At 37.1% G+C, this 27,413-nt stretch overlaps 1 protein-coding gene across 2 annotated transcripts; it reads left to right on the forward strand.

Annotated features, from left to right (window-relative positions):
* Window positions 1-334: 334 nt before the first annotated feature.
* Window positions 335-27,330, forward strand: LOC110455229 (kinesin-like protein KIF18A). Of its 2 annotated transcripts, none has more exons than XM_021505221.1 (21): window positions 335-423; window positions 2,161-2,634; window positions 3,075-3,232; window positions 4,705-4,809; window positions 6,231-6,341; window positions 7,109-7,306; window positions 8,837-8,934; window positions 10,126-10,201; window positions 11,052-11,126; window positions 11,424-11,518; window positions 12,503-12,662; window positions 13,844-14,017; window positions 14,567-14,688; window positions 14,976-15,184; window positions 15,661-15,873; window positions 17,077-18,108; window positions 18,618-18,729; window positions 19,572-19,789; window positions 20,816-20,897; window positions 22,655-22,732; window positions 24,118-27,330. In XM_021505221.1, exons 2-21 carry the CDS (start codon window positions 2,193-2,195, stop codon window positions 24,173-24,175), a joined length of 3,816 nt encoding a protein of 1,271 aa, XP_021360896.1. In that variant the 5' UTR covers window positions 335-423; window positions 2,161-2,192; the 3' UTR covers window positions 24,176-27,330. The 2 variants fall into 2 exon arrangements, with proteins under 2 accessions (XP_021360896.1, XP_021360898.1); XM_021505223.1 differs by lacking the exon at window positions 335-423 and adding an exon at window positions 447-639.
* The last annotated feature ends 83 nt before the right edge of the window (window positions 27,331-27,413 follow it).

Here is a 27,413-nt window from a genome sequence, read left to right on the forward strand (position 1 = left end):
AAATACATTAAATTATTTTTAATGCTTACGACTTAATTTTAAATAGTAATCAATCCGCGATTTATATAAAACACTAAAATAATGTACTAAAATCTATTTCACCGTGATTTTTTTTATTACTAACAAAACGGATCTTGGGTGGTTTGAAAAAAATACAACATACCATTTTTGTTTTAAAAATGAATGTCCTATTCTTAACAAGACTTAAAAAAAACCCATGATGATGGTAAATCTACTGAAATATGAAACTAAAATATAATATGACAGTCGAATATAATAGAGTTATCTACCCTTTCATTTCTAACACTTCCGGGAAATTAGCCAATCAAAATCTGTGTTAGTAAGAAGAGGGTATTTTGAAAAATGTCTGAAAGCAAGACGAAGTCACGAGTAAACAAACGCCAAATGAAGTACTTTTTATAGGTAATCAATATACCAATTTCATTATTGCTTGCTTGAAGCCAAAGAAAAATTTAACGATGTATGTTTCAGTTATACAAATAATTCTCAAATGTTTCATCACGTCATGATAATCAGATTGAAAATTATTTTGACAACTATATCATAAGATTGGCCAGCATGCACGAATTGATTATCAACAGCTTGCTTCATGAAGTAATCAGAGATTGAGGGCTACAAGTAGGTATCTTAATTGCATGTTAATTGACTGAATCAATCCATGTATCTCAAAAGTATGTTTTAATGGTACGTGTGGCAAAGTACACCCGGACCCAATCTTGCCAATTCGGCCTTATTTGCAACACAGCTAGGAGGCTGAAATTCTATCAGTGATTGCTGACAGTTGGTATATAGCTCAAACACATACAATACTACCGCGTACCTTTGAATATATTTGTAAACATCTGAGTTTCATACCATCATGAATGTAAATAATATGTGAGAAGAAAAATTATACAGTTTTCAACTTGTTATGCTAACCAAGCTTTGAATGACAACACGACCGTGACGTAAATAGATTAGAGGTATCTGCCAAATCATTTCTGTTGTTAATTCCTTGATGTCATGCTTGGATAAACAGCTAGTGCATATCAATTGGGTATAGAGTTATAAATTAACATGCTTTTTTTGTAATTTGAAAATGCTTTGATTCATTTTCTTTGTACCACGTAAATTATTCCTTATAATAAAACTTTTACCATCTGACACCAGAAAAATTAACATGATTTTACTATCAATCGACATTCCTATCCTTGTTATAGACACATGCACAACTAATAGAGAATGTTAATGTTCAGCGCATAGAGCAACCAGTTGACTTAGTCCAGAATTGAAAGAAATTTCGTACAGAGAGTGTCTGAAAGTAGTTCAATAATTAACAATATATTTGATGAAAGAGTCACTTCCAATCTATTAGCCTTTGATATTCAAATGGAACAACACAATCTCACAAAGACAATTGTTACAAAAACCGATGCAACATGGATTAAGGAGAAACTTGTTCACATTTAGAGTAAATGTGTGGAACAATCTACCTATAAGCCTATATGTTGTTAATGTTCAAACAACTAATATTAAGGAGTTTGATACATGAAACAAAAAAAGACTATGTTTACATTTTTTAATGCTGTTATCACAAACAAAATATAATTATAATACATTGTACAGATAATTGGTATGAACTAAAATTACAGAGCTGTGACATTATCAGCAGTGGAATTCATCACTTAAATTCAAGTTATTATCAATATTATCAACCAACTTTTATTGATATAATAGAGCTGACAGCAGGAAATGTAAACGGTCCTATAGTCAGAATAAAAAAAATCTGTTTATTTGTTAAAAACTTGTTGAGACGGACCACGTTGCTTTAAGCCTTTGTCCATTATTATAATTCAATTAAGTTGTTACTGCAAATGGTGAAAAACTTTTATCTAATACATGTTGTATGATACATAAAAGCAGTTTCAGTTACAATGTTTCATGCACTTTCTCCCTCAATGGAATGAGGTAGATCTCAATCCCTCATTGGAGGTTTCAGAGGTTGACACCTATATATACTTTTTAGCATAGCTGTAAAATTTGAACCATACTAACTTATAATTAAGAGTGTAATTCTAACATTCAAGAAATGAAATGATTATTTGATCATCGAATAGACATTTAATGTAATTTTTCGTCATTTAATTTTCTGTATTTCAGATTAAAGTTGATGAAATGAAACGGACTGTTTTATGACCTTTTTTGAGAGTGAATTTGTTAATATTAACAACACCATGACGCTTGGACAGAGGAAACGTATACCCAGCTATGCTGAAGTGGCAGCCACACCAACACGCAAACCTGCAGATTCAACGGAGTCCTCTGGGGTTGGCAATAAGGTCAAGGTCGTGGTAAGGATCCGACCAGGGAACTCGATGGAGCAGGGAAGTAATTCACGTATAGTGGTCAAGGCCATGAACGAAAATGTATTGGTATTTGACCCTAAAGAGCAATCCTCGCCAGAATATGGCTACCGAAACCGACGTCGTCGGAGAGACCTCCGTAAAAGGCAGGCTAAGGATTTAAAATTTGCCTTTGACTTTGTGTTTGACCAGAATTCAGCAAATCACAATGTGTATGAACAATCTACCAAACAAATTCTTGATGGGCTGCTGGAAGGTTATAATTGTTCAGGTTAGTATATTTGTTATACAGGAATGATAAACTGTCACTAGAAGAAATGAAAAAAAATGTATGAACTAGGACAGGAATGAAAAATTTGTAATGGGAAGCTGAAGGTGTTCAAAATGGGTAAGTCCCGAAACTGATGGCCCTGTGAGCTTCATCTTGATCAATCAATGAAGTAAATCTGAAACATGGGTTTGATTCAAATACCTCTGTTATGATGTAAAATATATTTATCAAAATTAGGAAACCTTTGCGATCATTGGATCCTTAGAATATTAAAATAATTTTGAAATCTTTAATAAGCTTGGCAAAATTAAGATTACAGATTTTTTTGTACTGGAGTTTGTTTAGGCTCTTGTAATTTAAAGTAATCTTAGGTTTGATAGGTAGATTACCAAGAGAAATGTTGACTTGTTTCATCTTTAACATTGTTGTTTTTGTAACAGTATTTGCCTATGGAGCCACAGGGGCAGGTAAAACACACACAATGTTGGGAAACCCACGACAGCCTGGCGTCATATACCTAACAATGATGGACTTATACACACGGATAGCGGCCATTCAGCACGAGAAAATCTGTGATGTTGCTGTTTCCTACCTTGAGGTATAATGATTATAAGTCATCATGGGTTTAAATGATAACCAAAGGTTATTGACATAATAAATTTCATTGTAATTCCAAGTTATTTTCAATGGGGGAATTTTCAATTTTCTTTAGTACGGAATGCTATGAGGTGAAAAAAGGGGGAAAAGAGTAATATCCTTAACCTTTGAATATAACAATCCATATTATATAAGTCATCAGAATTTAGTAACTTGGGTCATCATTAAAAAATTGTTTGTTAGCATTTTCCCAGATCGACTTACTTATCGAAATAGCAACTAACTCAAACTTATTTTTGGAAATTTTGGTAAAAAACACTAATGATTTTTATATGGAAATATGAGATTTCTAAAATAAAAAATATCACTGCCAACTGAAAAAAAAATGTGAGTAGGGAAATGGCAAACATTTTTTTTTAAGGAAGGCCTCAGTACACTGTATGATAAACATATTTTCAGCTATTGTAGCTGAAGACTTTTTATTATTTAAAGCTTGAGTATTGTTCAAGACCATGAGACTGAACTGTTACTTGACTTTTATAAGGCCAAACAAATATGTATGTTCAAGGTACCCCGACAGATCCTAGGTTTTACCTCCGAACCTAACAATTTTATCTCATTTTTAAAATGCAATTAAATGTCCCATTTAAACATGCAGAAATATGTAAGCATCTTTATGACACTTCTCGATATTTCATAGGCAGGTGTCAACACCAAATTTAAATCCTGTTTTATAATATAAAAGACCTAAAAATATAATGAAAAATGAATACAATTCTGAATAACTATGTTTGGTGGTTTTTGTTAATTCTTAAATTAGGTCCTCCCACTTTCAATTTTTTTTTTATATAATCCTGACCGACCTACCCTTTTTTTCACCAATGTTACCTGAAACACACAATATTTTGTTTGGCCTAACCATTTAGGAGATATCCTGCACTGTACTTTGAAATTTGCGGCGGTATATCGTGATTGTACTGTCCCAAATGGAGTTTTACTGGTGGCGCCGAACGGAGCCAGTAAAACGGATATTTGCGACTGTATAGTCATGGCATACTGCCACAAACTTCAAAATACCGTACGGTAATCCTCTTTCTAATTCATATCAACCAAAACCACTGAAAGAAATCACGATTTGAAGATGTTTTTTTCAAATTATGGGTATCTCTGCTCTGGATTGGTGACGTCAGAAATATTCAAATTGAGGCGGAATTAAGTTGACCTTTCAGGATCATGCTATTGTTCGTGACATCATGAACATGTGTCAGGGTCATCGACATCATTAACAATCGCCATTCGGGCTTCATGTGCAAATGAGAAATTTGCGAACAGTATATCGTTGTATTAAGGTCGCAATTTATTTTGATTGACCAATCAAATGCTGTGTTACATCTCAAATGAATTAGAATGATCATTTACTGTATACAATGTCACCACTGTACTTGATTTGAATGTTGTAATTTACATGAACAGGTATATAACGAGCAGATTCATGACCTGTTGGCTAAGGGAGGTTGTCTTCCGGTCAGAGAAGATGCCAGGAATGGTGTAGCTATACCAGGGCTGTCTCTACACACAGTTAGTATATGGCCAGCTTAGTAACGTCTGGTGATTTTTAGGACACAGACAGATGAGAGTCCAATTCTCTGTCCTAGGAGAAAATAGCACTTACCGGTACGCTTATTCTTCCCCTGGGACATGTGAGAGTCCTGGATTCATATATATAGTTTTCCTTAAGGAACTCACCCACGTTTTGAAAACTTACAATATCTGTAGGTAACATGACTCATCAAAATATTAGAAACAGCGTTCAGGACTCACCTGATCAAATACTACAAAAATCATTGTCTTGTTTTGAGAGACTCAGAAATTGGATATATTGTAAAAATAATTTCGCAAAATTAAAACTTATAAAAATTCAAACTGCATACATGCATTACTGGTAATTTCATAAAATGTATTCATTGGTAATCAACTACTGTGTATAGTAGGTAAACAAATCGTAGCCACAATGAGCATCAGGATAGAATGCAGCTTTGTACTATTGTATCATTTATGAAATGGAAGCTGGGGATTTGACAACTAACTTTTGCATAGATCAAGGGAAGGGAATTAAATGTTGTATAAATGAATGGTATGTCCCCTTCCCCTGAACAAAGAGTGGGACACTAATTATACAATGCCCCAGTCCCCTCACTGAGGGTAGAGAGACAAGCCAATACAGGGAAATATATATATATGTAAATTTTTAAAATCGCTCAAAATCAATAATTTCATGCATAGGTATTCTAACCATACTTGGTATGGAGCATTCATGGTGAAAGGTATTACAGAGTTTTTCCCAACCCTTAATCCCTTGGAGCGGGGGCCCAATTGGAGACTAAATGTTGAATACAAGAGAAGAGATTGCAAAATTGAACACGTTTGTCCAACAATAGAGTTTGACACTTAACACTAGTCCGAGACTAGAAGATTTCAGAAAAGACTAGTAAATCACCTAAACTATGTGGCACTGGTCCTTTGGACTTGTACGTAAATATGTCATCACTAAATCATTTTATAGAGATACAATAAAATAAGAATATTCCTTTTGAAAAACTGCTTAAAATACAGATATAAAGTGCCTGTAAAGGCTGTTATTTGTCAAAATTTTCCCAAATTTACTCAAAAAATGTCTTTGTGTCAGTTGTTATTTTATGTCTCCTACAGTCAATTACTTTTTGTTTTGTGATAAAGAGATGTTTCCTTAACCCTTTCACCACTGTAGACCATAATGGACTCATCCATATCAATCTATGGCAGAGTCTACTAAAGTTATATAGGGGTGAAAGGGTTATGGACATTTTAGGCTATTTACATCGATGTAGGACTAGAAACTAATCTATTCAATTAGTCCTGTGGACCACAAAGCAAAAATAACAAGTTTCTAATTCTAACCCTGACCGGTAGATATTTTAAAAGTCTCTCATATATCTATCGAACCGTTTATGTAATTACAGCCGAGGGATGCTGATGAACTCTTACACATGCTGCACTTTGGAAACCAGAACAGAACGCAGCACCCTACAGACGCCAATGCAGAGTCTTCACGTTCACATGCTGTCTTCCAGGTGGGGCCACCTTCTACTGTGACCCATAGCTTGTCTGTATGATACAGATGTACACTCCTGCCAATCTCCCTCATCTACACTGCTTTTATATTGGGACTTTTTTTGGGGGGGGGGGGGGGGGGGGGGGTCAATAATGGGCCCCATTCCCAATTGAAACTATTTCATATTTATGCCTAATTCCTAAAATATGCAGTTTACTCCTGAAAATGTCTTCCCAATAGGGATACAGTGTGTATTTTCTTCCCATAATGAGACAAAAAGGCCCCATCCCAAAAAAAAGGGGGGGGGGGGCTGCTGTTTCCCACTACAGGTGTTACCATCATTGACATAAGAGGTGACTAATGTGGGGTCCCCTGCAGAGTCGGGGTTTTTCTTCTGTGTTTTTTGCTCAGAAGAGACTAAATGGACCAAAACTGAGCTGCTCCATTGAAACTCTTAGAATCTATAACCGTTCTTCTCTCACTTTCCTACTTCTTTCTTTGTAGTATTTTCTTGGGCTCCTGTCTTCATATGGCAGTAGTTATTGGAAAGATGTTACAGCCCGAATAACAAAAAGCCATGCACAAAAAACAGTCACTTTTCAGCATGAATTATTTCCCAAGATGATACATGTATGATGCCTTTTGACTCATAAGTCTAAATGAGATAGTTTTGTGTCCCATGTGGTTTAAACATTTTGATATTTGATGCATAAAAATTCCCCAAGTACTCATTCTATGATAAACTGTTTCACAACATTTCATTGATATCCTGAGCTGTGTCTGTAGGTGTTTGTGCGTCAGCGAGATAGAACGGCCAACGTCTCGGCAGAGGTCCGCGTGGCCAAGATGTGTCTGGTGGACCTTGCGGGTTCAGAGAGAGCTACCGTGACCAAAAACTGTGGAGCGAGGTTTCGTGAGGGTGCCAACATAAATCGCTCTCTCCTGGCCCTGGGAAATGTCATCAATGCCCTGGCTGACACCAAGGTAACACTTGTTTGAATACATTGTACAGGGGGATGATCCCAGGGCTCCTCAACCCTGGCATCCTCTGTAAACACTTGCTGAGGAAGTAATATATTTGAACCTAAAAGAAAACTAAAAAAAAACAACACTTGTTTGAATGGTTTTAATCGTAGCTTTTCAGTTTGACTATTTAGCAAAAAAGTACCATATCAGGTTTCAGTCTTAGAACCTACACACCATAGACAATATTTTTTTTTCGAGATACAGATTTCTTAAAGACCTACTGAAATTTTGAAAGACCAAACTTTGACCAAGAAAATTTTACTGATATTATTACATGAAATAAAGAAAATATGTGCAAGTGATTTCACAGAGAACTTTTTCACTATTTTTATCATTAAATTAAGTACATCATAGAAAATAACTTCATAGACAACTTGGTTTATGAACTATTAAAATAATTTCTGTAGAACTAGTGTTTTTCATGATGATTGTGTATGAACCTACTGTTAAGTTCAAACACTGAGGTTTAGTAGTACCCACTCTAAAGGAGAATTACTTTATATCAAACTTGTAACTACTTTGTGGACCTATGAATTCGTGGATGAAGATTACCCAGGAAATTGACGAAATAAAAAAACCCATGTAATATGAAGATACTACAACCAATGATTATTAACAGATGATAAAGTTCCTTTGATGAAAAGTAATGTGTTGTATAAACAGGAAAATAGAGCCATGCCAGTCCAAAAGTTAATGGGTTATTTAGTGGGATGTTGTGCTTAAGTAGGGCATGCAGGGTGATTAATACGGCTGTCACAATATTTCGGAAAACAGGTATATCGCAATACACGGGTATATCATATCATACCACAATACAGAGATGACATATTGTTGTATCGCAATATTTTTTGAAAGCTTATTTTTCTGTTTCTCATTCTGTTTGGTGTTTTAACTTTGCAAACTACTACAAATTCTAACAGATAAACAAGCATTTAATAGTGGTTGGAATTAGTTCAAATTTTGTAATCGATGGTTGGTTTGACAAAAATCTTAAATCTATGTGATCCATATTATATATGATTAAGTTTGATAACATTCTGACAACAACATATTAAAAAATTAAGCACATCTTTCCTATGACAATATATCAGGATACGTATCTGTATTGCAATATATCGTGATACACTCTTGGTGTTTCGTGACACCCCTAGTGATTAATGAATCAATCATAACATGCTTAACCCTTTTACCTCTGTAGACCATAGTGGACTCATCCAGATGAATGTATGGTAGAGTCTATTCAAGTTACCAAGGGGTGAAAGGGTGAAGGTCGTGATGAAGCCTTACACACAGAGGCGAAACTAGTCAGTCAATAAATATAGGTACAAACTTACTGTTGCATCTTGAGCATATTGTTATTGATTCTTCCTCTTTATAGTGTTGTATAAGATGCATCACAAGGTATGAAATGTTGAAGCAACTTATGCGCACAAAGGGAATCTTGTAAAGAAGTTTGCATTTTCATTTGCAATGCCTTGTTCTCCTCAGTACAAAGGCCATGTGCCTTACAGAGACAGTAAGCTAACCCGACTTCTGAAGGACTCCCTCGGTGGCAACTGTCAGACTGTGATGATCGCCGCTGTCAGGTAAGTACCTAATGATCAAGAGTCTCCTTATTCCGTCTTTGCATATTGCAGAGTTATCTGCTCTTGTGAGCATGTATTGATTGTTTCGTCATTTGTTTGTGAGAGTAACGTCGTCAATTTTTGAGAAAAGGACGTAATTTTCTCACACAAACCAATGACGTAACAATCAATTCCTGCTCACAAGAGAAGATAACTCTGCAATACGCAAAGACGGAATACTAGCTTAAGTATTGATAATAGTCAAGGGGCAGGGCTTGAAATAAATTTTGAATAGCACTAGTCAATTAGGGTAGTAGTTTCCAAATTTTAATAGTCCATGTGCAAATTCAACTATTAAACCCCATATTATTCCACAACATAAGCAATACCAAATTTTGACTGCTAGTCAATCGTGCTAGAACCATTAGTCCAGCTGGAGATTTCACTAGTCTCCGACTATTGGACTACCCTTAATGTCTAGCACTAAAGGGACAGGTGTAACAATGATTGGTAAACCAACGTTTACCTGTACAGATATTTAATTTAATAGCGGATGCATTACCTATTGGTTCTATCTTAAAAATTTGGAATCAAAAATATTTGTTGTGGTTATATGTTTTAATTGCTAGGGGTAATTATTATGTACTTTTCCTTGATATAGGCTGTGCTAATAAATCTTAAAATATAAAGCAACTGAAAGGTCACTTATTTTGTAATAGTTGTGAATATTCATAAAAGGAAGTCCTGCATAGTCAAAGGTTTTTGTGTCGCTGCAACGCAAGGCAACATATAGGTATTACTTTGTCAGCGGTTGCGTCGTCCGAAACAAGGTATCCGTGTGATAACTTGAGTTCCCTTGGGTTGATTGAACTCAAATTTGGTACACATATTGCATACCAATATAGCTCGAATAATTTCGCATTTCAGAAGTCTACGTGCATTTTTGGTGGAGTTATGCCCCATTTATTGCCAAAAAGGGGCATTGTGTAGCTAGGAGCAATAATGTTCAACATATATTACAGGTTTTTCTGTTAAGTTTCAACTTTCCGCATTTTGGCATATATGTTTATGCGACAACTCAAACCGAAACACTTTTCTTACTAAAAGCGCTGAGCAGGCGACACATCCACTCCCGTGGAATTCTTGTATTGATTATACAAAATCCTAAGTATTATATTCTTCTGTTATATTGTTACTATGTCCACCTTGTAGCCCATCCAGTCTGTCCTATGAGGATACGTACAACACCCTCAAGTATGCTGACCGAGCAAAACATATACAAGCTCAGGTAAAGACGACACTTACTATATTATAAATCATGTACACTTTATCAATTTTCCCCTTGTAATGGTCTAAGTACTATGGATGAAGGTCATGTCTAGATGTCCTTCGTCTGAAGAAGAAGTCTTCTGAAACTAGAGAGTGCTCTGTGATTGTTAGAAAAAGATATCTTCTCGAAATAAAGACATTGCTTGGTGATTATTTAAAAAAGAAGTGTTTTTTTTCAAACCTGGGAGTCCTTTGTGATTGTTAGAAAAAGAGAGTGCTTTTTGGTTGTCTGAATCTAGATAGAAGATGGTGCTTTGTGATTGTCTGAAGTAGAAGCCTTCCAAACTTAGATCCCTTTCCATGATTATTTAGATCATGATTTAATATAGAAATATTGACTATTATATAAAGGAGAGTTACAACTTACAGGTTATTTCAAGTCACAAATATAGTCACCAAGATTTGGCTTTTATTTGGGCCTCTATATATTAAATGTAGTTAAATTTATTTTACAACAATTATGAAACGACTTATTCCAACTTATATTGATCGTTCTTCTTGGCCCTTATGTTAGCACAGAGAGGGTCTTAATGTGGGAGGAGATCCGAGTACCCAGAGAAATCTCACATGGTTGGGCAGGTGACCCCATACCTTTTCAAGCCGTTCGGGGAATCAAACCCCGGCCACCTTTGTAAAACGTGAATGGTCTATTCACTGCGCCATCCTTAAATGTAGTTCCTAAACTAGAAGTCAGTAATTGTTGTTATATGGGATACGGGTGTCTTGCAGTATGCTAAGCTGGGAGACATTGTAACTATTGATTCAGTCCAATATAAAATTTTGTTAAACATTCTATGTGACTTTTGCAGCTGAAGAAGAATGTTCTCAATGTCGACTTCCATGTGGCTAGATATGGTCAGATCATCCAGGAACTCCGGAAAGAGGTAAGTACTCCTTCAGTGGTATTCAGTGCTGTTAATGGTGACAAAATATATGTAGACAGTCAAAAGCTCTATTATTTGGAGCTTGCTCAGACTAGCCTGGAACCTATTGTGATACAGTGTAATAAAAAAAAAACTGTTCGAGTGATCACCTGTGAAATATTCCAAATAAATAAACATATTATACAAAATTTACATAAATGTAGCTCATATGAATGAGATTTATTTGAAGAATGATATTCATATTAAAATTGATAAAATGCTAAATTACAATTGTATTGGATCCTTTATGCTTGTCAGATTAATGAGCTGAAAGGAAAACTCCAGAGCTATGAGGATGGCAAAATGGTTTCCATGAAGCAGCTGTGTACAGTTCCTAACCCAACAGTCACAAGGTATGGTAACCAATGTCAAGGTCAAAAAGTATGGTAATGAATGGCAAGGTCACTAGGTATGGCAACCAGTGTCAAAAGATATTGTAACAAATGTCAACCTCACCAGGTATGCTAAAGAGCGTCAAGGTCATCAAGTATGGAAACTCAGGTCAAAATCAAAAGGTGCTGTCACAATGTCAAGGTTAAAAAGTATGGATATAAATGTTGAGGTCACAAGTTAAGGTAACTGATGTCAAGGTCACATGTTATGGTAATCAATGTCAAGGTCACAAGTTCAGGTAACAGATGTCAAGGTCACATGTTATGGTAATCAATGTCAAGGTCACAAGTTATGGTAACCAATGTCAAGGTCGCAAGTTTTGGTAACCAATGTCAAGGTCACAAGTTATAGTAATCAATTTCAATGTCATAAGGTAAAGTAACTTATGTCAAGATCACAATTTATGGTAAACAATAAGGTCATAATGTATGGCAACCAATGTCAAGGTCACAAGGTATGGTAATCAATGTCAGGTCACAGGATATGATAATTAATGACAAGGTCACAAAGTATTATAAATGATGTAAATGTGTTAGAGCATGGTACATATACTTATTATAAATCTGGTACCACAGAATATATCATCTTATGTTATCATAAATCTGATATGAATGCAGGAGACATAAGAAGGAAGAGTAATTTATATTAAACACTCTGTAGTGTTCTTAATATATCTGAGGCTTTTGCACTTAGATGTAAAAACTTTCACAGGGGTCAATTTTCACTGTTTTGTTCTTTGAACATCTTCACAGGGTTTAATTTTCATGTTATATCTTTAATAGGCAATAGTTCTTACTTAATCTCACTCTTAGCTAAACAGCATAATTGCAGGGTGTATATAAGGCCAATAGGCCATGATTTAAAAAAACTTCCATGAGATGTAAGTGTTTTATTAAGTGTTATCAACTTTCAAGTCTGCATGTTGCTACACATTTTTTCTGCAGATTAAAGGAAAGCATGGAAGACGTTTTCCTCTCCAGACTACAGATATGCAGAGAATATCTTGATTCTGAACTGAAGAGCCGGGACATGAAGTGGAAAATCAGTCGAAAGGAGCGTTGTCTGGCTAGAATGGCTAGCTTCAGGGATTCTCAGCAAAAAGAGGTATGGTTTGTTCTTCACGAATATGAACTTTTGCATTGACTCAATCACTGAAAGTTATACTATATATAGAACAAGGGTTTTTATTTCTAAATCAATGTTTTACCCCAACACCTTATGGATTCTATGCTATACCCCACTTCATGCACCTGACATCACAATGGTACAACAATGATGTGATGTCACCAAGTCAGGAGCATTCAAATACCGCGATACATAAATTGTGATGCCTTTTGTGGTTTCTGAGCTAATTCTGATGATTGGAATCAGAGAAATATACTCTTTCATGCCCAGGGGTGTAAGATAGGGAAATTTTACCCGAGGGATTTTCAAATTGCTACAAAACCCTCGACAAGCCTCTGGATTTACACAATTTGAAAAAAACTTGGGTGGAGTTTCCCTGTCCTACACCACTGGGCATGAAAGAGTTTTATAATCAATGAAGGTATTTTGACAGCCTGTTATAATGTGGGATATATATACAATACTGTTAACTGTAATTCTGGACATAATTCTTTAGCCAACTATTATAATAATTATTATAATTTACAGCCATCTTATATTTTTGGATTACCCAAAAAGCAAGAATGCCAATTTATAGATAAAAAATGTATACGTTTAGGGACTGACAATACAACCAAAGCTTTTTCTCTTTCTATCTTGTTTTCACGAGTCAAATGATATAAAAAAAACACCTCTTTCAGGTGAAGAAAAACATTTTAATAATGGGCAGACTGGCCGAGTGGTTAACACTCAGGCCTTCTATGTAGGCTGCCAGGGTTCAATCCCTGCAGTTGTCTTACACATGGAATATTCAGAGAAAGTGATTTTCTCTGCCCACACAACTCCAACAACCCAGGTGGAGTTTAAAATGGTCTGGGGTGGGTGATGCAGTATCTGTGCTGTAGCATTCAAGTGAGGTGGCACTACAAATGATGCCGTTGGAAGCAAGGTCCCACGACATTTAGAACACAATACATCTCCAGCACACATGCACGCATACACACATAGGGAGATATTAGCCAGGTGGCATAGGACGAGTAGTTGGCGCCTGATAAGACAGCTCCTGCAAATTCCTCAAAATTGCATTGATTAATGTATATTTTAATTGTATTGATTGTATGTACTGTAAAGTGTTCTATATTTATTTCATTTACTTATTGATAATGAAATTATAATTTCAGACAAAGGACAAAATCCAGCGGATGATCCACTCAGCTCATGAACGCATGACAAGTTTTGTCCAGATGAAGGAGGACAAAGGCGTGCGACTGGCCAAGAGTAACCACAGCCTGGAGGGGCTGAAGTCAGCTGTCCGGGAACAGTCCAGTGCTGGAGGGGACAATCTGGCATCAGAGGTATTGTCAAGGAGCAAATTTACCGTACTAGCATTTAGGGTCAATAATTGGTAATGTATTGTCAAAAACTGCTCTAATGGAAATCTTGAAAAAACAGGTAAAATTAAGACATGAATGCACCTCTGTCCCAGAAATCTGTAAACTGATGACAATAAATCAGTCGGCAAATTAGCAATGGTTGACTCACAGACAACAATGATCTTGGTGTTGACCCTGGGCCCCTGAGGTATTCTTATACATGTACACTGTACTTTACCTTGATGAAAATCTGTTAAGAAATAAAGTCAATGGCAAGATGACAATAAATAGAGACAGGACAGGTTACTTCCAGAACACTTTTAAAGGATATGTTATGATAATTTCCATCTGTTCAGCATTAAGCTTGAGCAGAACTATTGAAAATTTGATGAAATTTCTGAAAACAGTCAAACTAACTTCTTACAGATAACTAATCTGTATTAATAGAAGTTCATACAGCTGAATACATTACTAAATCCTAAGTTGTTACATGTTTTGGTCAGTTTATTATGTAGTTCCATTGTATTACAGAACTTAAAGTTAAGCCTACAGAACCACGAGTCCAGCCTGGCCCTGACCGAATCTCAGTACTGTATGAAGTACATGGCCAAGGTGGTCCGTTCCCAGGAGAGGGAGATATCTGGTGCAGAGAGGTACTTTATGATAGGCATTTAACTCATTCTCCCCTACTTTGATTTAGTAAGGTTCAAATGTGACTTTAGGAGTGAATGTTTTTTTCAATACTGTTTACAGAACTTCTGTACACCGGGAATTATACACCACTTTTGGACCTAATTAACATGAAGTTTAAGGATTTAAATGTACCTCTTAATACTGTTTACCGTACAAACTCATTTTTTGTAATGACCCATCAATTTTAATTTTTTAGGTTTGATTGTATTTTAATGTCATTTTCAACACACTCTCGTCCTTTTGACAGATTAATTTTACATCTACTGCACATGGTAAAACAACAGCATTGTATCCTGAAAGACCACGACCTCCTGACCTCTGACCTCGACTCTCAGTATCACAACATACAGACCATAACAGAAGGTCGAGAGGTGACGTTCGCGGATCAGAGTTTCTCGGATCAGAATAGTGCCTTTTCCCTTGGTGAAATGTTAAACTTCAAATCTTTGACAGCAGGTGTGTGTGTGTATAAATATTCCTTCTTTGTCAATTTCATGGTAGTGTTGTAATGTCATTTGAGAATCTTGCCCTGCGGGTTGATATTTTTCTGTCTTACTCTTGAAGTGGGGATGATAAGAAGGGTTGTCTAACTGGTCACTTTTTGGTAACCGATCACTTGAACAATCTTAGGATCCAGTAACCTGTTATTCGGTCAATTTTGTAATCAAACAATAAACAAGACAATACGTTATATGTTTAACAAGTGTTCTATCTAAATCATATTAACACCACTTATATACATGTATGTATTAATTAGTATGATAGTTTACTCGCATATTTCGAGCTAAACCCAGGAAATAGTTACATGTAACCTCAGTCAGAATACTACATGGACAAATAATGTTGGTATACAGTTAGGCGGGACATAAATGCCAAAAGTTTTCCATTGACCTAAATTCTTCCTCTGTACCAACAACATTGCTGTATTCCAGCACAACACATGTGTGAGAAGAGCTCGCTCGTATCTAGTCAGTCATCCTTGTCAATAACCAGCCAATCATCCATGACCAACCAGACTATGTCTGCTCAATCATCTGTGACCAGTCTTTCTTCAAACAACCTCTCGTCTACAATCAGCCTGTCGGAATCTGTTCAATCATCCGTGACAAGTGAGGCGGTGTCAGCGGAACAGGATACCACACAGGGTAAGTACAGAATGACTGGACAGTCGTCCCCTGACTGCCCTGTCTGGTCACAGAATTTCAGTCACCAGTTTCTCGTTGTTCAGTACACAACTGATATTAAATTGATGAGATTGTTTAAAATTTATTTATCACTTAACTAGACTACATGGATATTCATTCATCTTCGATACTCAAGGAGTTAACCTCGCTTTCGCTCTTTGCACCTCTAGAATATGTTAAAGAGAAATTGGAGGCATGCGCTAGCTATTCGATTGGTCTCAAGTAAAAACAACTGACAAATTGCTTGGCTGATACCTGTCCTTTGAAGATTACAGAGGAGTGACACCTGACTCCAAAGACAGTCATTTTACCGCTACTCGCCCAACCCACCGATTCTTTTGATGTACATCAAAGGATCAAACTAGTCTTCTCATATCATCAACAAGGTGGTGCACATTACAAGGGTGTAAAGAGCGAAAGTTAATGTAACTCCTTGAGTATCAAGGACGGGCTTCATTCAGTATAAAGACTCCCCCTAACCTCACCTCCCAATAATTCTAGAGAGTCCTGCTTTGGCGATCTATGTCTTTTGAATATATCTTTTTCTCGTTTGAATACTGGCATATTTAAAAAAAAAAAGATATGAATCATAACATTTGAGGAATCCTGCTTTTGAGTACAAAATTTATTAATTTGATCTACCTGTAGTTGTCATATCTAACACAGACACTATGCTGGTTTAAGTGACCTTCCAGGCTCTCTTCTTTGTAATTGTATGTATATTCATGTATGTAGGAAAGAATGACTAGCTGTAACCTCATACGATTATTGGTCAACAATTGCTGTATGCAAACTTAACTGTTGAAAAGAAAAAAGAAAATTATCAAACATTAATAATTCAAGTTTGTAAAATAATCTGAAGGTTTGCACTATTTTCCTAATACTTGTAATTTTACGGTCATTCATATCTGAGAATATTTCCTGATCAGGATCAGGTAATAAAGTTGCATGTTTTGAAGGTGATACCATATTCCTGTGAATTTTTACCTCTAAAATAAGAATATTGTAAGTTTAAAAGAATGAGACTAGAGAGCAGTAGTCTGTGTATTTACCATCCAATAATTTTATAGCCAGATCTTGAGAATTTGAACATTACTTATAATGTTTATCCTTTCGACTGTGTCCGCGATAGTAGCATCATTGGAGTGAGTGTTTCTGTTACAGGACCGAACAGGGTACTAGTGACCAGAAGGAATGTCCAGCCAGTCCGAGTACAGAGAGACCAGCCACATCCAGATCATAGACTGTTGTCCTTGGACAAAAAAAAACATCGGTCAACAGTGGACAGAAGTTGTGTTCCCCGGTTGCTGGCCTCAAGTGGACTTCTTTCTGATGAGGTTTTCTCCGATTTGCCCGGTCATGTCCCAGCAAACAGTATCAATAGCTTCGTAGGAGAAACAAACTGTAGCAAAAACGTGACAACAGAGTGTAGGGTGTTAAAGGGAGACAACTGTGTGACAAACATTAAATCATCATGTGTACTAGGTAGTGTCGATTCCGGAGTGTCATGGGAAGGTCAGAGGTCACAGGAAGGTCAGAGGTCACGGATTGATGGTCAAACAATCGGTAGTGTCCCACAACAGAATGAGGCTAGTCAGGACTTAAATTCTACATTTACTCTCAACCAGGAGAATATTGATCAAAGTGTTCTGAGTCGATTACCAGTAGTGGAGGACGTTTATGTGGAACACTCGGGTAGTCGTGGGTACTCCACGCTGCTGCAGCCACAGAGTGGCAATAAGATAGATAGTGGGACATCTCGACAGCCACAGAGTGGCAATAAGGTAGAAAGTGGGACATCTCGACAGCCACACAGTGGCAGTGTGTTTAAAGAAGCTATTAGTGCTAATTTACAGAGTACATCAACGCAAAACTCGGCCCACAAGTCATCGCAGCCGGCCCCGATCGCAACACACACGCCAACATCCTCAACACCCGCCTCAGCTAACAAGTCTGCACTCCTGACCTTGCTCAACATCAATCCACTTAACACAGATACTAGTTCAGTGACAAAACCTTTAGGGTGTGGTGTGAATTCTGTGAATTCATCAACTCTCACAAAGACAACAACAGTAAACATTGTCAGCTCTGGAAGTGAAATCAAGGGAAGTAACTCAGCCGTACCGGGAGGCAACGCTGGGAAGAGTAGCTGTGTGCGTTCCATTCAGTTTGATGGTACATGTACTCCCAACAAAGGTAGGTTTTAACACTTTCTACACTGTAGACCATAATGGACTCGTCCATACCAATGCACAGTAATGTCTACTAAAGTTACATAGGGGTGAAAGGATTAAACAATCAACAGAACAACGATGGGTAGAGTATAATGATATATTAACAGCTGCTGTTGAGAGTGGTTGTCAGCTGCTTTGTCTAAATGAAGGACATTGATCTGTCAAAGTAACAGGGATCGGACAAATTAACCCTTTCACCCCTATGTAACTTTAGTAGACTCTACCATGCACTGATATGGATGAGTCCATTATGGTTTACAGTGGTGAAAGGGTAAACAACCTTCAAACAATTTCTTGTATTATTCTGGATTCTTGAATTAATTTGACAGAGTAATTGCTCAGTGTATATTGACAAGCCTGTTATAAGTCAGTCCTCTCTTGTTTAGTATACATAGCAAGGTACAGATCCCATATTTTTTGTCTCAGGTGGCACTCTTACTATATAACATTGTCTTGTGTTTTCCTTTCCAGTGCGGTCCTATGCAGAGGTAGCGTCTAGTCCGTTGTCGTCTGTCCGTGTTCCCCTGCGACAGTTTGACAGTAATACCCCTCTGGCCACACAGATGACCCCTGGACGTAGTAGGTAGGTACTTCTATGTAATTTAACAGTAAAATGTTGTGCTGTGTCATGTTGGAATAAAGCAAGTAATTATCAAATTTACCTCATCATTTTTATTTTTTTCTGATTTGGCAATACCTGGCAATGTTTGTATGATGAAATGTTTTTAGATTTGTTTTAGATTATTTTAACCCATAATTTCAAGAGTTATTGCCCTTTTTTTAAAATTGTCATTTCAGGCCTGTGTTGACCAATTTTTCAAAACCGTGCGACCAGTTACATTGAAACATTTAATGATTTTGGGAATGATATGAACTTGACATCAAAATGACCAGCTTTTAATTTAAGGATTCAATATGGCTGCCATAGCCTCCTATTGGCTGAGACCATAACAATTATAACTTGATTTTTTGGGACCAACTTTGTTAATACTTTCGGAGTGATACTTAGGGGATATACTTGCATTAAAACACCAAATTTTATGTTTCCAGATTCAAGATGGCCGCTTTGGCCCTTGATTCACTGAGACATAAAAAACTTTATCGAGTTGGAGGTATAAATTTGCCTGTGGCTTACACTTCCAGTTTTGTATTTTGGGGTTTTATTTTCTATGGTATTAATATGTGATTTTAGTTAAGATAATTCTGACAATATTTTAATAATTCAGAAAACAACCAATCAGTTACAGAATATTTCATCTAGTACGTACGCTAGAATATAGGGATGGGACTCTTTAAAATTGATCCAGTATACAAAACAATGGGGAGGGTTTCTTTAAAACCTTAAAAATGCATTACTCAAAGTGTAATAAAAAGAAATCAATGAATTATCACCGAGGTTCTTACTTCAACATCTTTCTTATCCAGGAACTCACAGGATAAAGAGAACACACCTGCTCGAATACCTAAGGAAACCACCCCTAACACACCTGTACTGATTCTGAAGGACTGCACCCCAAACAGGATACTGAAGATGTCGTCTGCAGGAAACCAACTGACCAGACAGGCCACAGACAACTCACGCAAGGAGAAGAGCAAGCAACTCCAGCAGATGGGCTTGTTCTCCATGATAGACAGATCCCAGGGTTGGTACTCAGCTTACTCTAGCTATAGGTCACCGTATTGGGAGTGTATATCATCATTATCATTAAACTTTTGTGGAATTTTATGCGCAGCAATAAATGTCACTTAGCTATACTTTTCAATGGTTCAGTTTTCTAGTTGAGTAATATGCCTATCTGGATGGTATACGTTATTAGTGGTTACCATATGACCATTTCCATTTCGCACTCCGTATCAGCCCTCGACCCTTGGGAGTCTCAGCTGATATGAAGTAAGACATGGAAATGGTCATATATGGTAACCCTTTTATCATATACTGCTCTATAACATCAAAATTATTTGCCAAAAAAACACATAAAACACAATGAACAGAATAGCAAATACAGATGGATATAGTGTATACAGTACCATTTTTAGCTCACCGGATCTGTATTTTGTGCGATAACTAGAGTTTCCTTGGTCCGATCAAACTCAAACTTCATGCAGTGCTTCCTTACCAAAAGTGCTTGCGTGGGATTGCTTTTCAGGTCCGAAGGTCAAAGGTCAAGGTCACTGTTACTATAAATAGAAAATCTGTTTTCGTGCGATAACTTGAGTTTCCTTCGGCCGATCAAACTCAAACTTCATGCAGTGCTAAGTACAATCTCCCAGCTTCCTGTGCAGGCGACACATCCACTTCCGTGGAATTCTTGTTTCATATAAAACTTATGAAATTCGGCACAAATGTTTCTTTTTTAGTTGTCAGAGGCTCACTAAATTGAAAAATTCTTAGACTCGTTTCATGAATCTGATATCAATTGGAAACTCATGCAAGATCCTATATATATCACTGTTCTGTTAACATTCTCATGCCTAATATACAATATGCATTCAGTCTCAGACTAGATCAAAAGTTCAATTTAAAACTTTAAAAATAATGTTTCTGAAGTGCAGTTGTTTTTATCACAGATAAGTGCAGTTCCTACCTTGAAAATATTGTTTTGCTTGTACACGTGATATTGTGGCCTTAGATACTTTATACTAAATAGATTACTTCCCTTTGTTGACAGATGATCATGTGGAGGTACCCAGAGGCACGACCCCTGGTTATATGCGGATGACCAAGGCAGCCTCAGGCAGGTTCCCCTCAAGGTAAGTCATATCACAATACTGCTTTTTATACGCCCGTCAAATTTGACTGGAGTATTATGGTATGGGGTTGTCCGGCCGGCGTAAACTTTTGTTTGTCCGGAAATCTCCTCCTACATTTTTCGACCGATCTCTTTGAAACTTGGTATACAATATAACCATGATATGAAGTTGTGTCTCCCTTAAAAGAATTTTGATTCGACATTTTTTGCAAAAGTTATCGCCCTTTGTTCATTTCAGTATTTTATTTTTTGTCCTGAGATTTTCTCCTACATTTATTAGCTCACCTGGTCCGAAGGACCAAGGTGAGCTTATGCCATACCGTGGCGTCCGTCGTCCGTCCGTCCGTACGTACGTCAACAATTTCTTTAAACGACTTCTTCTTCTTAACCACTGGTTGGAATTTAACTAAATTTGACTGGAAGCATCCCTAGGTGGTGGGGATTCAAAATTTTACAAATGGTGGGGCTGACCCCCCAGGGGGCTGAGGGGCGGGGCCAAAAGGGGTCAATTTGCCCATATTGGTTTAAGCGACTTCTCCTCTGAAACTAAGATGTGGATATCAACCAAATTTGACTGGAAGCATCCCTAGGTGGTGGTGATTAAAAATTGTACAAATGGTGGGGCTGACTCCCCAGGGGGCTTAGGGGCGGGGGCCAAAAGGGGGAAATTTGGCTATATTGCTACAAACGACTTCTTCTGTAGAACTGTGCACTGGATATCAATCATATTTGATCAAAAGCATTCCTGGGAGGCAGGGATTTAAAATTGTACAAATGGTGTGGCTGACCCCCCAGGGGGCTGAGGGGCAGGGCCAAAAAGGGTATTTGGCTATACTGCTTTAAGTGACTTCTTCTCTGGAACTAAGTGATGGATATCAACCTTCAGTTCAGTCAGTCAGATCATGTGTTGTTGACCTAATTTATGGCATGGATGTTCATGTGGGGTCTAACAAGGACAATATAGATTTAATTAACAAACAAAAATATCATTGGATAGGGTCAGATGGGCGTATTATGCATCCGTTTACGGTGCTCTGTTTTGAAAGGGATGAATGCTGGCTATGTCAGACCACCAGCTATGACATTGTCTAATCCATTCCATTGAATGAAAACGTAAATATTCTATACCCCAGGGATTCCCTTTGTGACTGCTCTCAATTACACTCAAAGCACTGGAGATTGGTGCATCTAGCATAAAATGGGGGGGGGGATTAATGCTGTTTACTGGGAACTGTTCAGTTAAAATCCATGTTCACCCAGTGTTAATTTCACGATTCACATGTAATTGCTATATATTGCATGTTGTGAACTAAAATTCGCTGTCATGAGAAATTCGCCCACATTTGGGAGGGTGAAAAGGGGCGAAGGTTCAACCTGGGGCCTGTTCGTTTATGTGGAACAATTTCGGGTATAAATCCTGGCAGACCTGCAAATGTTTATACATGCAGGCCTTGCAAGGCTTTGTCAAGGCTTGCCTGAAAGCAGCATCAGATTACTAGGTCCGACCTTATTTAATAAACGAACAACAGTGGTCCGACAAGTTTGACCGTTTAAACAAAAACAGCCCTGCAGCAGATTAATTCCCCATATACAGTAGATGTGGGGAGTTGATTTCTCCTGTCTGGGACACTGCCGTGTACACTCCATCCTCAGTCTTTCTGTTTGTTTTAATAATTGAAAAGTGAATCCTATAATAGTTTGAGGTACTGTGGACATTTCTATAGTGTAGGTTTGACCCATGACCTTTCTTGTTTGCAGGCACAGGAGGGGACTGACGGAGGAAAGTGAAAACATCATCAGAGACCACCCCTACAGATCCAAGTCCAGCAAATCTTTGTGAGTTCTTTCAAACATTCTTAGGCAATGAGCCAATGAAAGGATTCGTATGTAGGGGTACATTCGCGTATCCGGTTGAAACGGTTGAACTTGTAAAGAAAACGACAGGCACAGATCTGAACCGAGGCTGACCTCAGGAATATTCGGCACGTGTGGATTGAGGGGTCCAGACGTACCTGACCGAAACTAAAATACTGACTATTGCTAGTTTGCATTATTTCTTTCTAAAACAATGTCAAGCCATTTGTAGTTTTTAAGATACATTATGTAATCCAGTGGAAGCATGAAAGAAGGGCATAATATTCTTGACACATTGTTTTTTATTCTCCGAAACTGTGCATTTTTAGCTCTGTGTATAGAATGGTCCAAGTGCGTTCGTGGAATATTCTTGCGCCACCTGTACCGTTTCAACCGGGATACGCGAATGTAACCTAGTATATAAAACGTTAAGGTATAAGTAGCAATCCAAACTTTTCTCTTTATGGAACAATATAAGGGCCACTTCTCAGGTTTCAAAAATGTTCATGGCTTCAATAAAAGTGGTTACTTTCTGAATGAGGGACATATCACTTCTGTAACAGGGACTACATTAACATTTACTGGTCTACCCCTGAAAATGTTACATTATAATAACTCGTTATAATCACAAAGACTATCCAATCCAGACTTTCATTTAAACCAGCCAAAGAATGCAGAAAGTCAAATAAAAGTTGTCGCCAACTTTGAGATTTTTTTTATTCAAAACCTGAAATGAGTGCTTACGTGTGCATAGTATTTAGAGGAAGGTAGAGCAGAACGTGTTGTACTTTCAAAGATGCTGACTTAAGCTACTTTCAGCTAGTTTTGTTGATAAAATGTTTTGGAAAGTCTTTACTTCTGTAAGTGTAAAGCCATCCCTGACACTCAAGGGGTTACGCTCCCTTTCACTCTCTGCACCCCTGAGCCAAATTGAAGGCCAGCTGGCTAGCTATTTGATTGGTCCCACGTAAAAACAACCTAACCAATCGCTAGGCTGGTGCCTGTCCTTTAAAGATTACAGAGGAGCGACACACGACTCCAAAGCCAGCCCATTTTACAGTTACACGATAGTGAGATTCTTTTGATGTTACCACCCCCCCTCCTCTCGGTACATCAAACTAATCTTCCCGTCTCATCCACAAGTTGGTGCACACCGAGCCTTTAGTTTTGTCATGACATTCCAGGGGTGTGCAGAGATTAAAAGTGAGCGTAACCCCTGGAGTACCAAGGTGTAAATCTTCAACTTTTTGCAATTGTTGTTCATGTTTATGGAGGTTTAATTTTCCTTGGATTGAAATCCATGAACCTACAGCTAGATGGCTCCCGTTTCATGTATTCTAATGTGTATATATATATTGCTTTCACAGGTTACGCCAGAAAAGTCAGTCCACATCCAATCTTGCGCGACGGGGATGGCAGTTATAACACCAGAGATGCGACTCGTACGGACAATAATTTGACCAATCATGGAAAGACTTTGAAATTGTGACTGTGATCATGTTCATTGCAAATCCTCGCGTGCAATTGTTCCCGGTATTTTTGGAGAGATATCACATCGTTATTATCATCAGCATCGTGTTACCTTCTATTCTGTGGTGGAAAGTGTGTACAGTGATAGTACATCAAGGAAAGTAACGAGTGATTTTCCTAAAATTGGTATTACATTTGACACTGCACACAGAAACTTCACGGTTTGGTATTCTCAATGCAATCATGAAAAACAGAAATTGATAAATTTGCATGAACCAATTCTGCATCATTGTACAAAATGTAGCAGAGTTCTGGAAAACCAGTCATAAACAGCTAAATAAGTGACATTCAGAAATTTCTCAGATAATGGTGTCATTGATTTTTTTTTATTTAAATGAAAATCTGGTACCTTAGGATTGACTTTTTTAAAACATTTTTTTTTTCGCAATCGTAAAAAGCTTGATATGTAAACTGCATACTTGTCCAAAAGAATTTCTAGAATCTGAAATTTAGCTGATATATGGAAACTATTTGTCTGATGCAAGTCAAGTGCTCACAATAGTGAGTTAAAACGGCTGGTTTGGGAGGGGAATGTGAACAATTTAATTGCCATTTTCTTTTAATTTTGCTTTTTGCTTCATGATAAAATAAAATCCCTATTACACATGTCTGATAGGCTCCATTCATTCCAGACGAGGCTTAGCCTAGCTACAGTATTAACAGTGAAAGCTTTTTCATATTAAGTGTTTTCAGGGGGCGATATTTGCAGCATATCTTGATGAAACATCCTTCATTTTGTTAAGAAAGAGAGGATATCACTTGATGTCACTTAATGATGTTGGATAAGTTATCCATACAGTCAGCAAAATCAGTTTCTTGTTTCAAATAAACACTTTAATATAAAACAAGAAGCATTTCAGTTTTTAAAAGTTTTATTTTGGAACATTTTAATATAATTTATGCAAAATATTTAATACTTCCTATTAATAGAAAATGCTATAAACTGATCTGTTCTACAATTATGTGAAAACTTTTTATATCATCTTGTGCCAAGATTGAATTTGTAGACAAAAATTGGTTAAACACACCTGATTACATGGACAATTGGTTTTTATTTAGTCCATGGGATCAAGTCTAGCTTGCATATGAAATTCAAAACTTAACACATGGAAATTTATATTTCTTAAAGGGTAATTGAAAGAAGTCTACTGCTCAACAGTAATGCATACTTTTGCATATTTTGGGACAAGATATTTTCTACATTGATATGAAACATGATTCAAATATAAAGTACATATATTTACAAAGGAAAGTTTTCCTGTTGGGAGATACATAATACAAGCTTGCATGGATATGCTTTTACTGAGATTCTTCAATATTCTTTGTTATGAAATTGTCTTTTAATAGCTGTAAATATATTTAAATCAATAAATGTCTTGGTTCTGAAAATAGAATTAAGATGAAAAATATCTGAATATTATGTGTTCTTTTTGTCACCGTCAATATTACACAAACAAGTAAATAACCGTTTTCTTCATGTTCATACGCATGTTGGGCCTCTAGGAACGAAAACTGCTACAGTTACGAATTCACACCAATTTCAACATTACGTGTACAGTACTTTGAACCAGATGGAGCTATTACAACCCAATGAATATATTTTCAATCGATTCACATTGCCTCTAATCAAAATATTTCTTGGATAGCCCATGATCAAATTATTTGAACGGTGCATTATAGATAACCACTATTTGATATGTCTATGTATAAGGTTCATCTGATCACTGCTATGCAAAAACTGAAAGTTTTCCCCCCCAGATACAAAGTTTTGCAGAAATATTTTGCCAGCTTCGTCCTTGGTGATGTTAGTGGGAGTTATTGGGAGTGACTTCCCCTCGTTCACCACAGTAGTGAGCAAGGGTCCCATTCACATGTTCCAGTTGAAACGATTCAGGTGTCGCAAAATAATTCCGCAGTAAATTACCACACCTTATTTTATAAAGAAATGATGCAAACCAGCAACATTTAAGTTTGGTCGGGCACGTCTGGACCCCTCAATACACGTGTGCCAAATATTCCTGAGGTTGAACCAGATACGGAAAAAATGCTTACTATAAGTGTTGTAAATTTACCATGAACGTCACCAATGACTGATTTGACAGTTGTGTCAGTGAAACCCTCTGGGTAGGACCTTTCAGTTTTTGCATAACAGTGATCAAGATGAAATTTATGTACCTACTTGCTGCTAAATGAACTTATCTAGTGATATTTGATACGGCATAATTACTAGGTATGTTATAAAAGTCTGACAAATTGCACATTCCTTACTTTAGGAAACAGTGTACATTATCACCATTGAACACTTACTAAAACTACTTAATTACAAAGATGCAACTGATGAGCTGCAATTGAAAATTTCTTGCAGTTGGAATACCATGCCCATCAGCATGTTTACCATGAGGTCTCATGCATCAAAATGCTTGATAAGAGATCCACACATCTACAGCATAGCAAGGCACAGTTCGGCTGTCCATGACATCATACGTGTAGTATATGGTTTCAAAGGCTAAACAGTTTGCCTTAGACTCGAATACTCCGTGTCTGTGACATCACACATGTGGTCTATGGTTTCAAAGGCTAAACAGTCCGACTAGGACTCAAATAACTAATAATAATAAGTCCACACAATTGATTATTCTCTTTTTACATTATCTACATTATCTAAACTCTTTTAATTTACACGCAAATCGTGACATTACCTAAGAGGCTGACCTCTCAACACTAGCCATCCTTCTTATATCACCCGACTTGTGTCCCTCGGTATTGACCCTTAAGTACCGGTCATTTCTGTAAATATCTTTCCACTTCTGCCTCTGGTTGAGAGGGTATCGACCCTGTAAATATCTCCCCACTTCTGTCTTCGGTTGACAAGGTATCTCCCCACTTCTGTCTTCCCCCCCCCCCCCTCCTGTCTCTCTTTTAAAGGGTTTGTCTGGTTGAAAGTGCATATGACTATGGTAATCAGGCTTTCAACAATGTAAATATTATACCACTTATGTCACTGGTCGACAGGGTTTCGACCCTGAAAATATTTTCTCATCCGACTGGTCAACAAGAAGTCAACCTTTTTACATACCATCCAACACCTGTTTCTGACAGGTTTTCACCCTGTAAATATCGCCCCAATTCTGTC

The sequence above is a fragment of the Mizuhopecten yessoensis genome, unplaced genomic scaffold (assembly GCF_002113885.1).
Source record: "Mizuhopecten yessoensis strain PY_sf001 unplaced genomic scaffold, ASM211388v2 scaffold8183, whole genome shotgun sequence".
Taxonomy (NCBI): domain Eukaryota; kingdom Metazoa; phylum Mollusca; class Bivalvia; order Pectinida; family Pectinidae; genus Mizuhopecten; species Mizuhopecten yessoensis.

Excerpts from the sequence above, each read along its gene's own strand:
- LOC110455229 (XM_021505221.1), top strand. The coding sequence starts at position 2,193 with ATGACCTTTTTTGAGAGTGAATTTGTTAATATTAACAACACCATGACG. Across the intron at positions 3,233-4,704 it reads TTGCTGTTTCCTACCTTGAG|GTATATAACGAGCAGATTCA; the intron begins GTATAATGATTA and ends TTACATGAACAG. Across the intron at positions 11,127-11,423 it reads TCCAGGAACTCCGGAAAGAG|ATTAATGAGCTGAAAGGAAA; the intron begins GTAAGTACTCCT and ends TATGCTTGTCAG.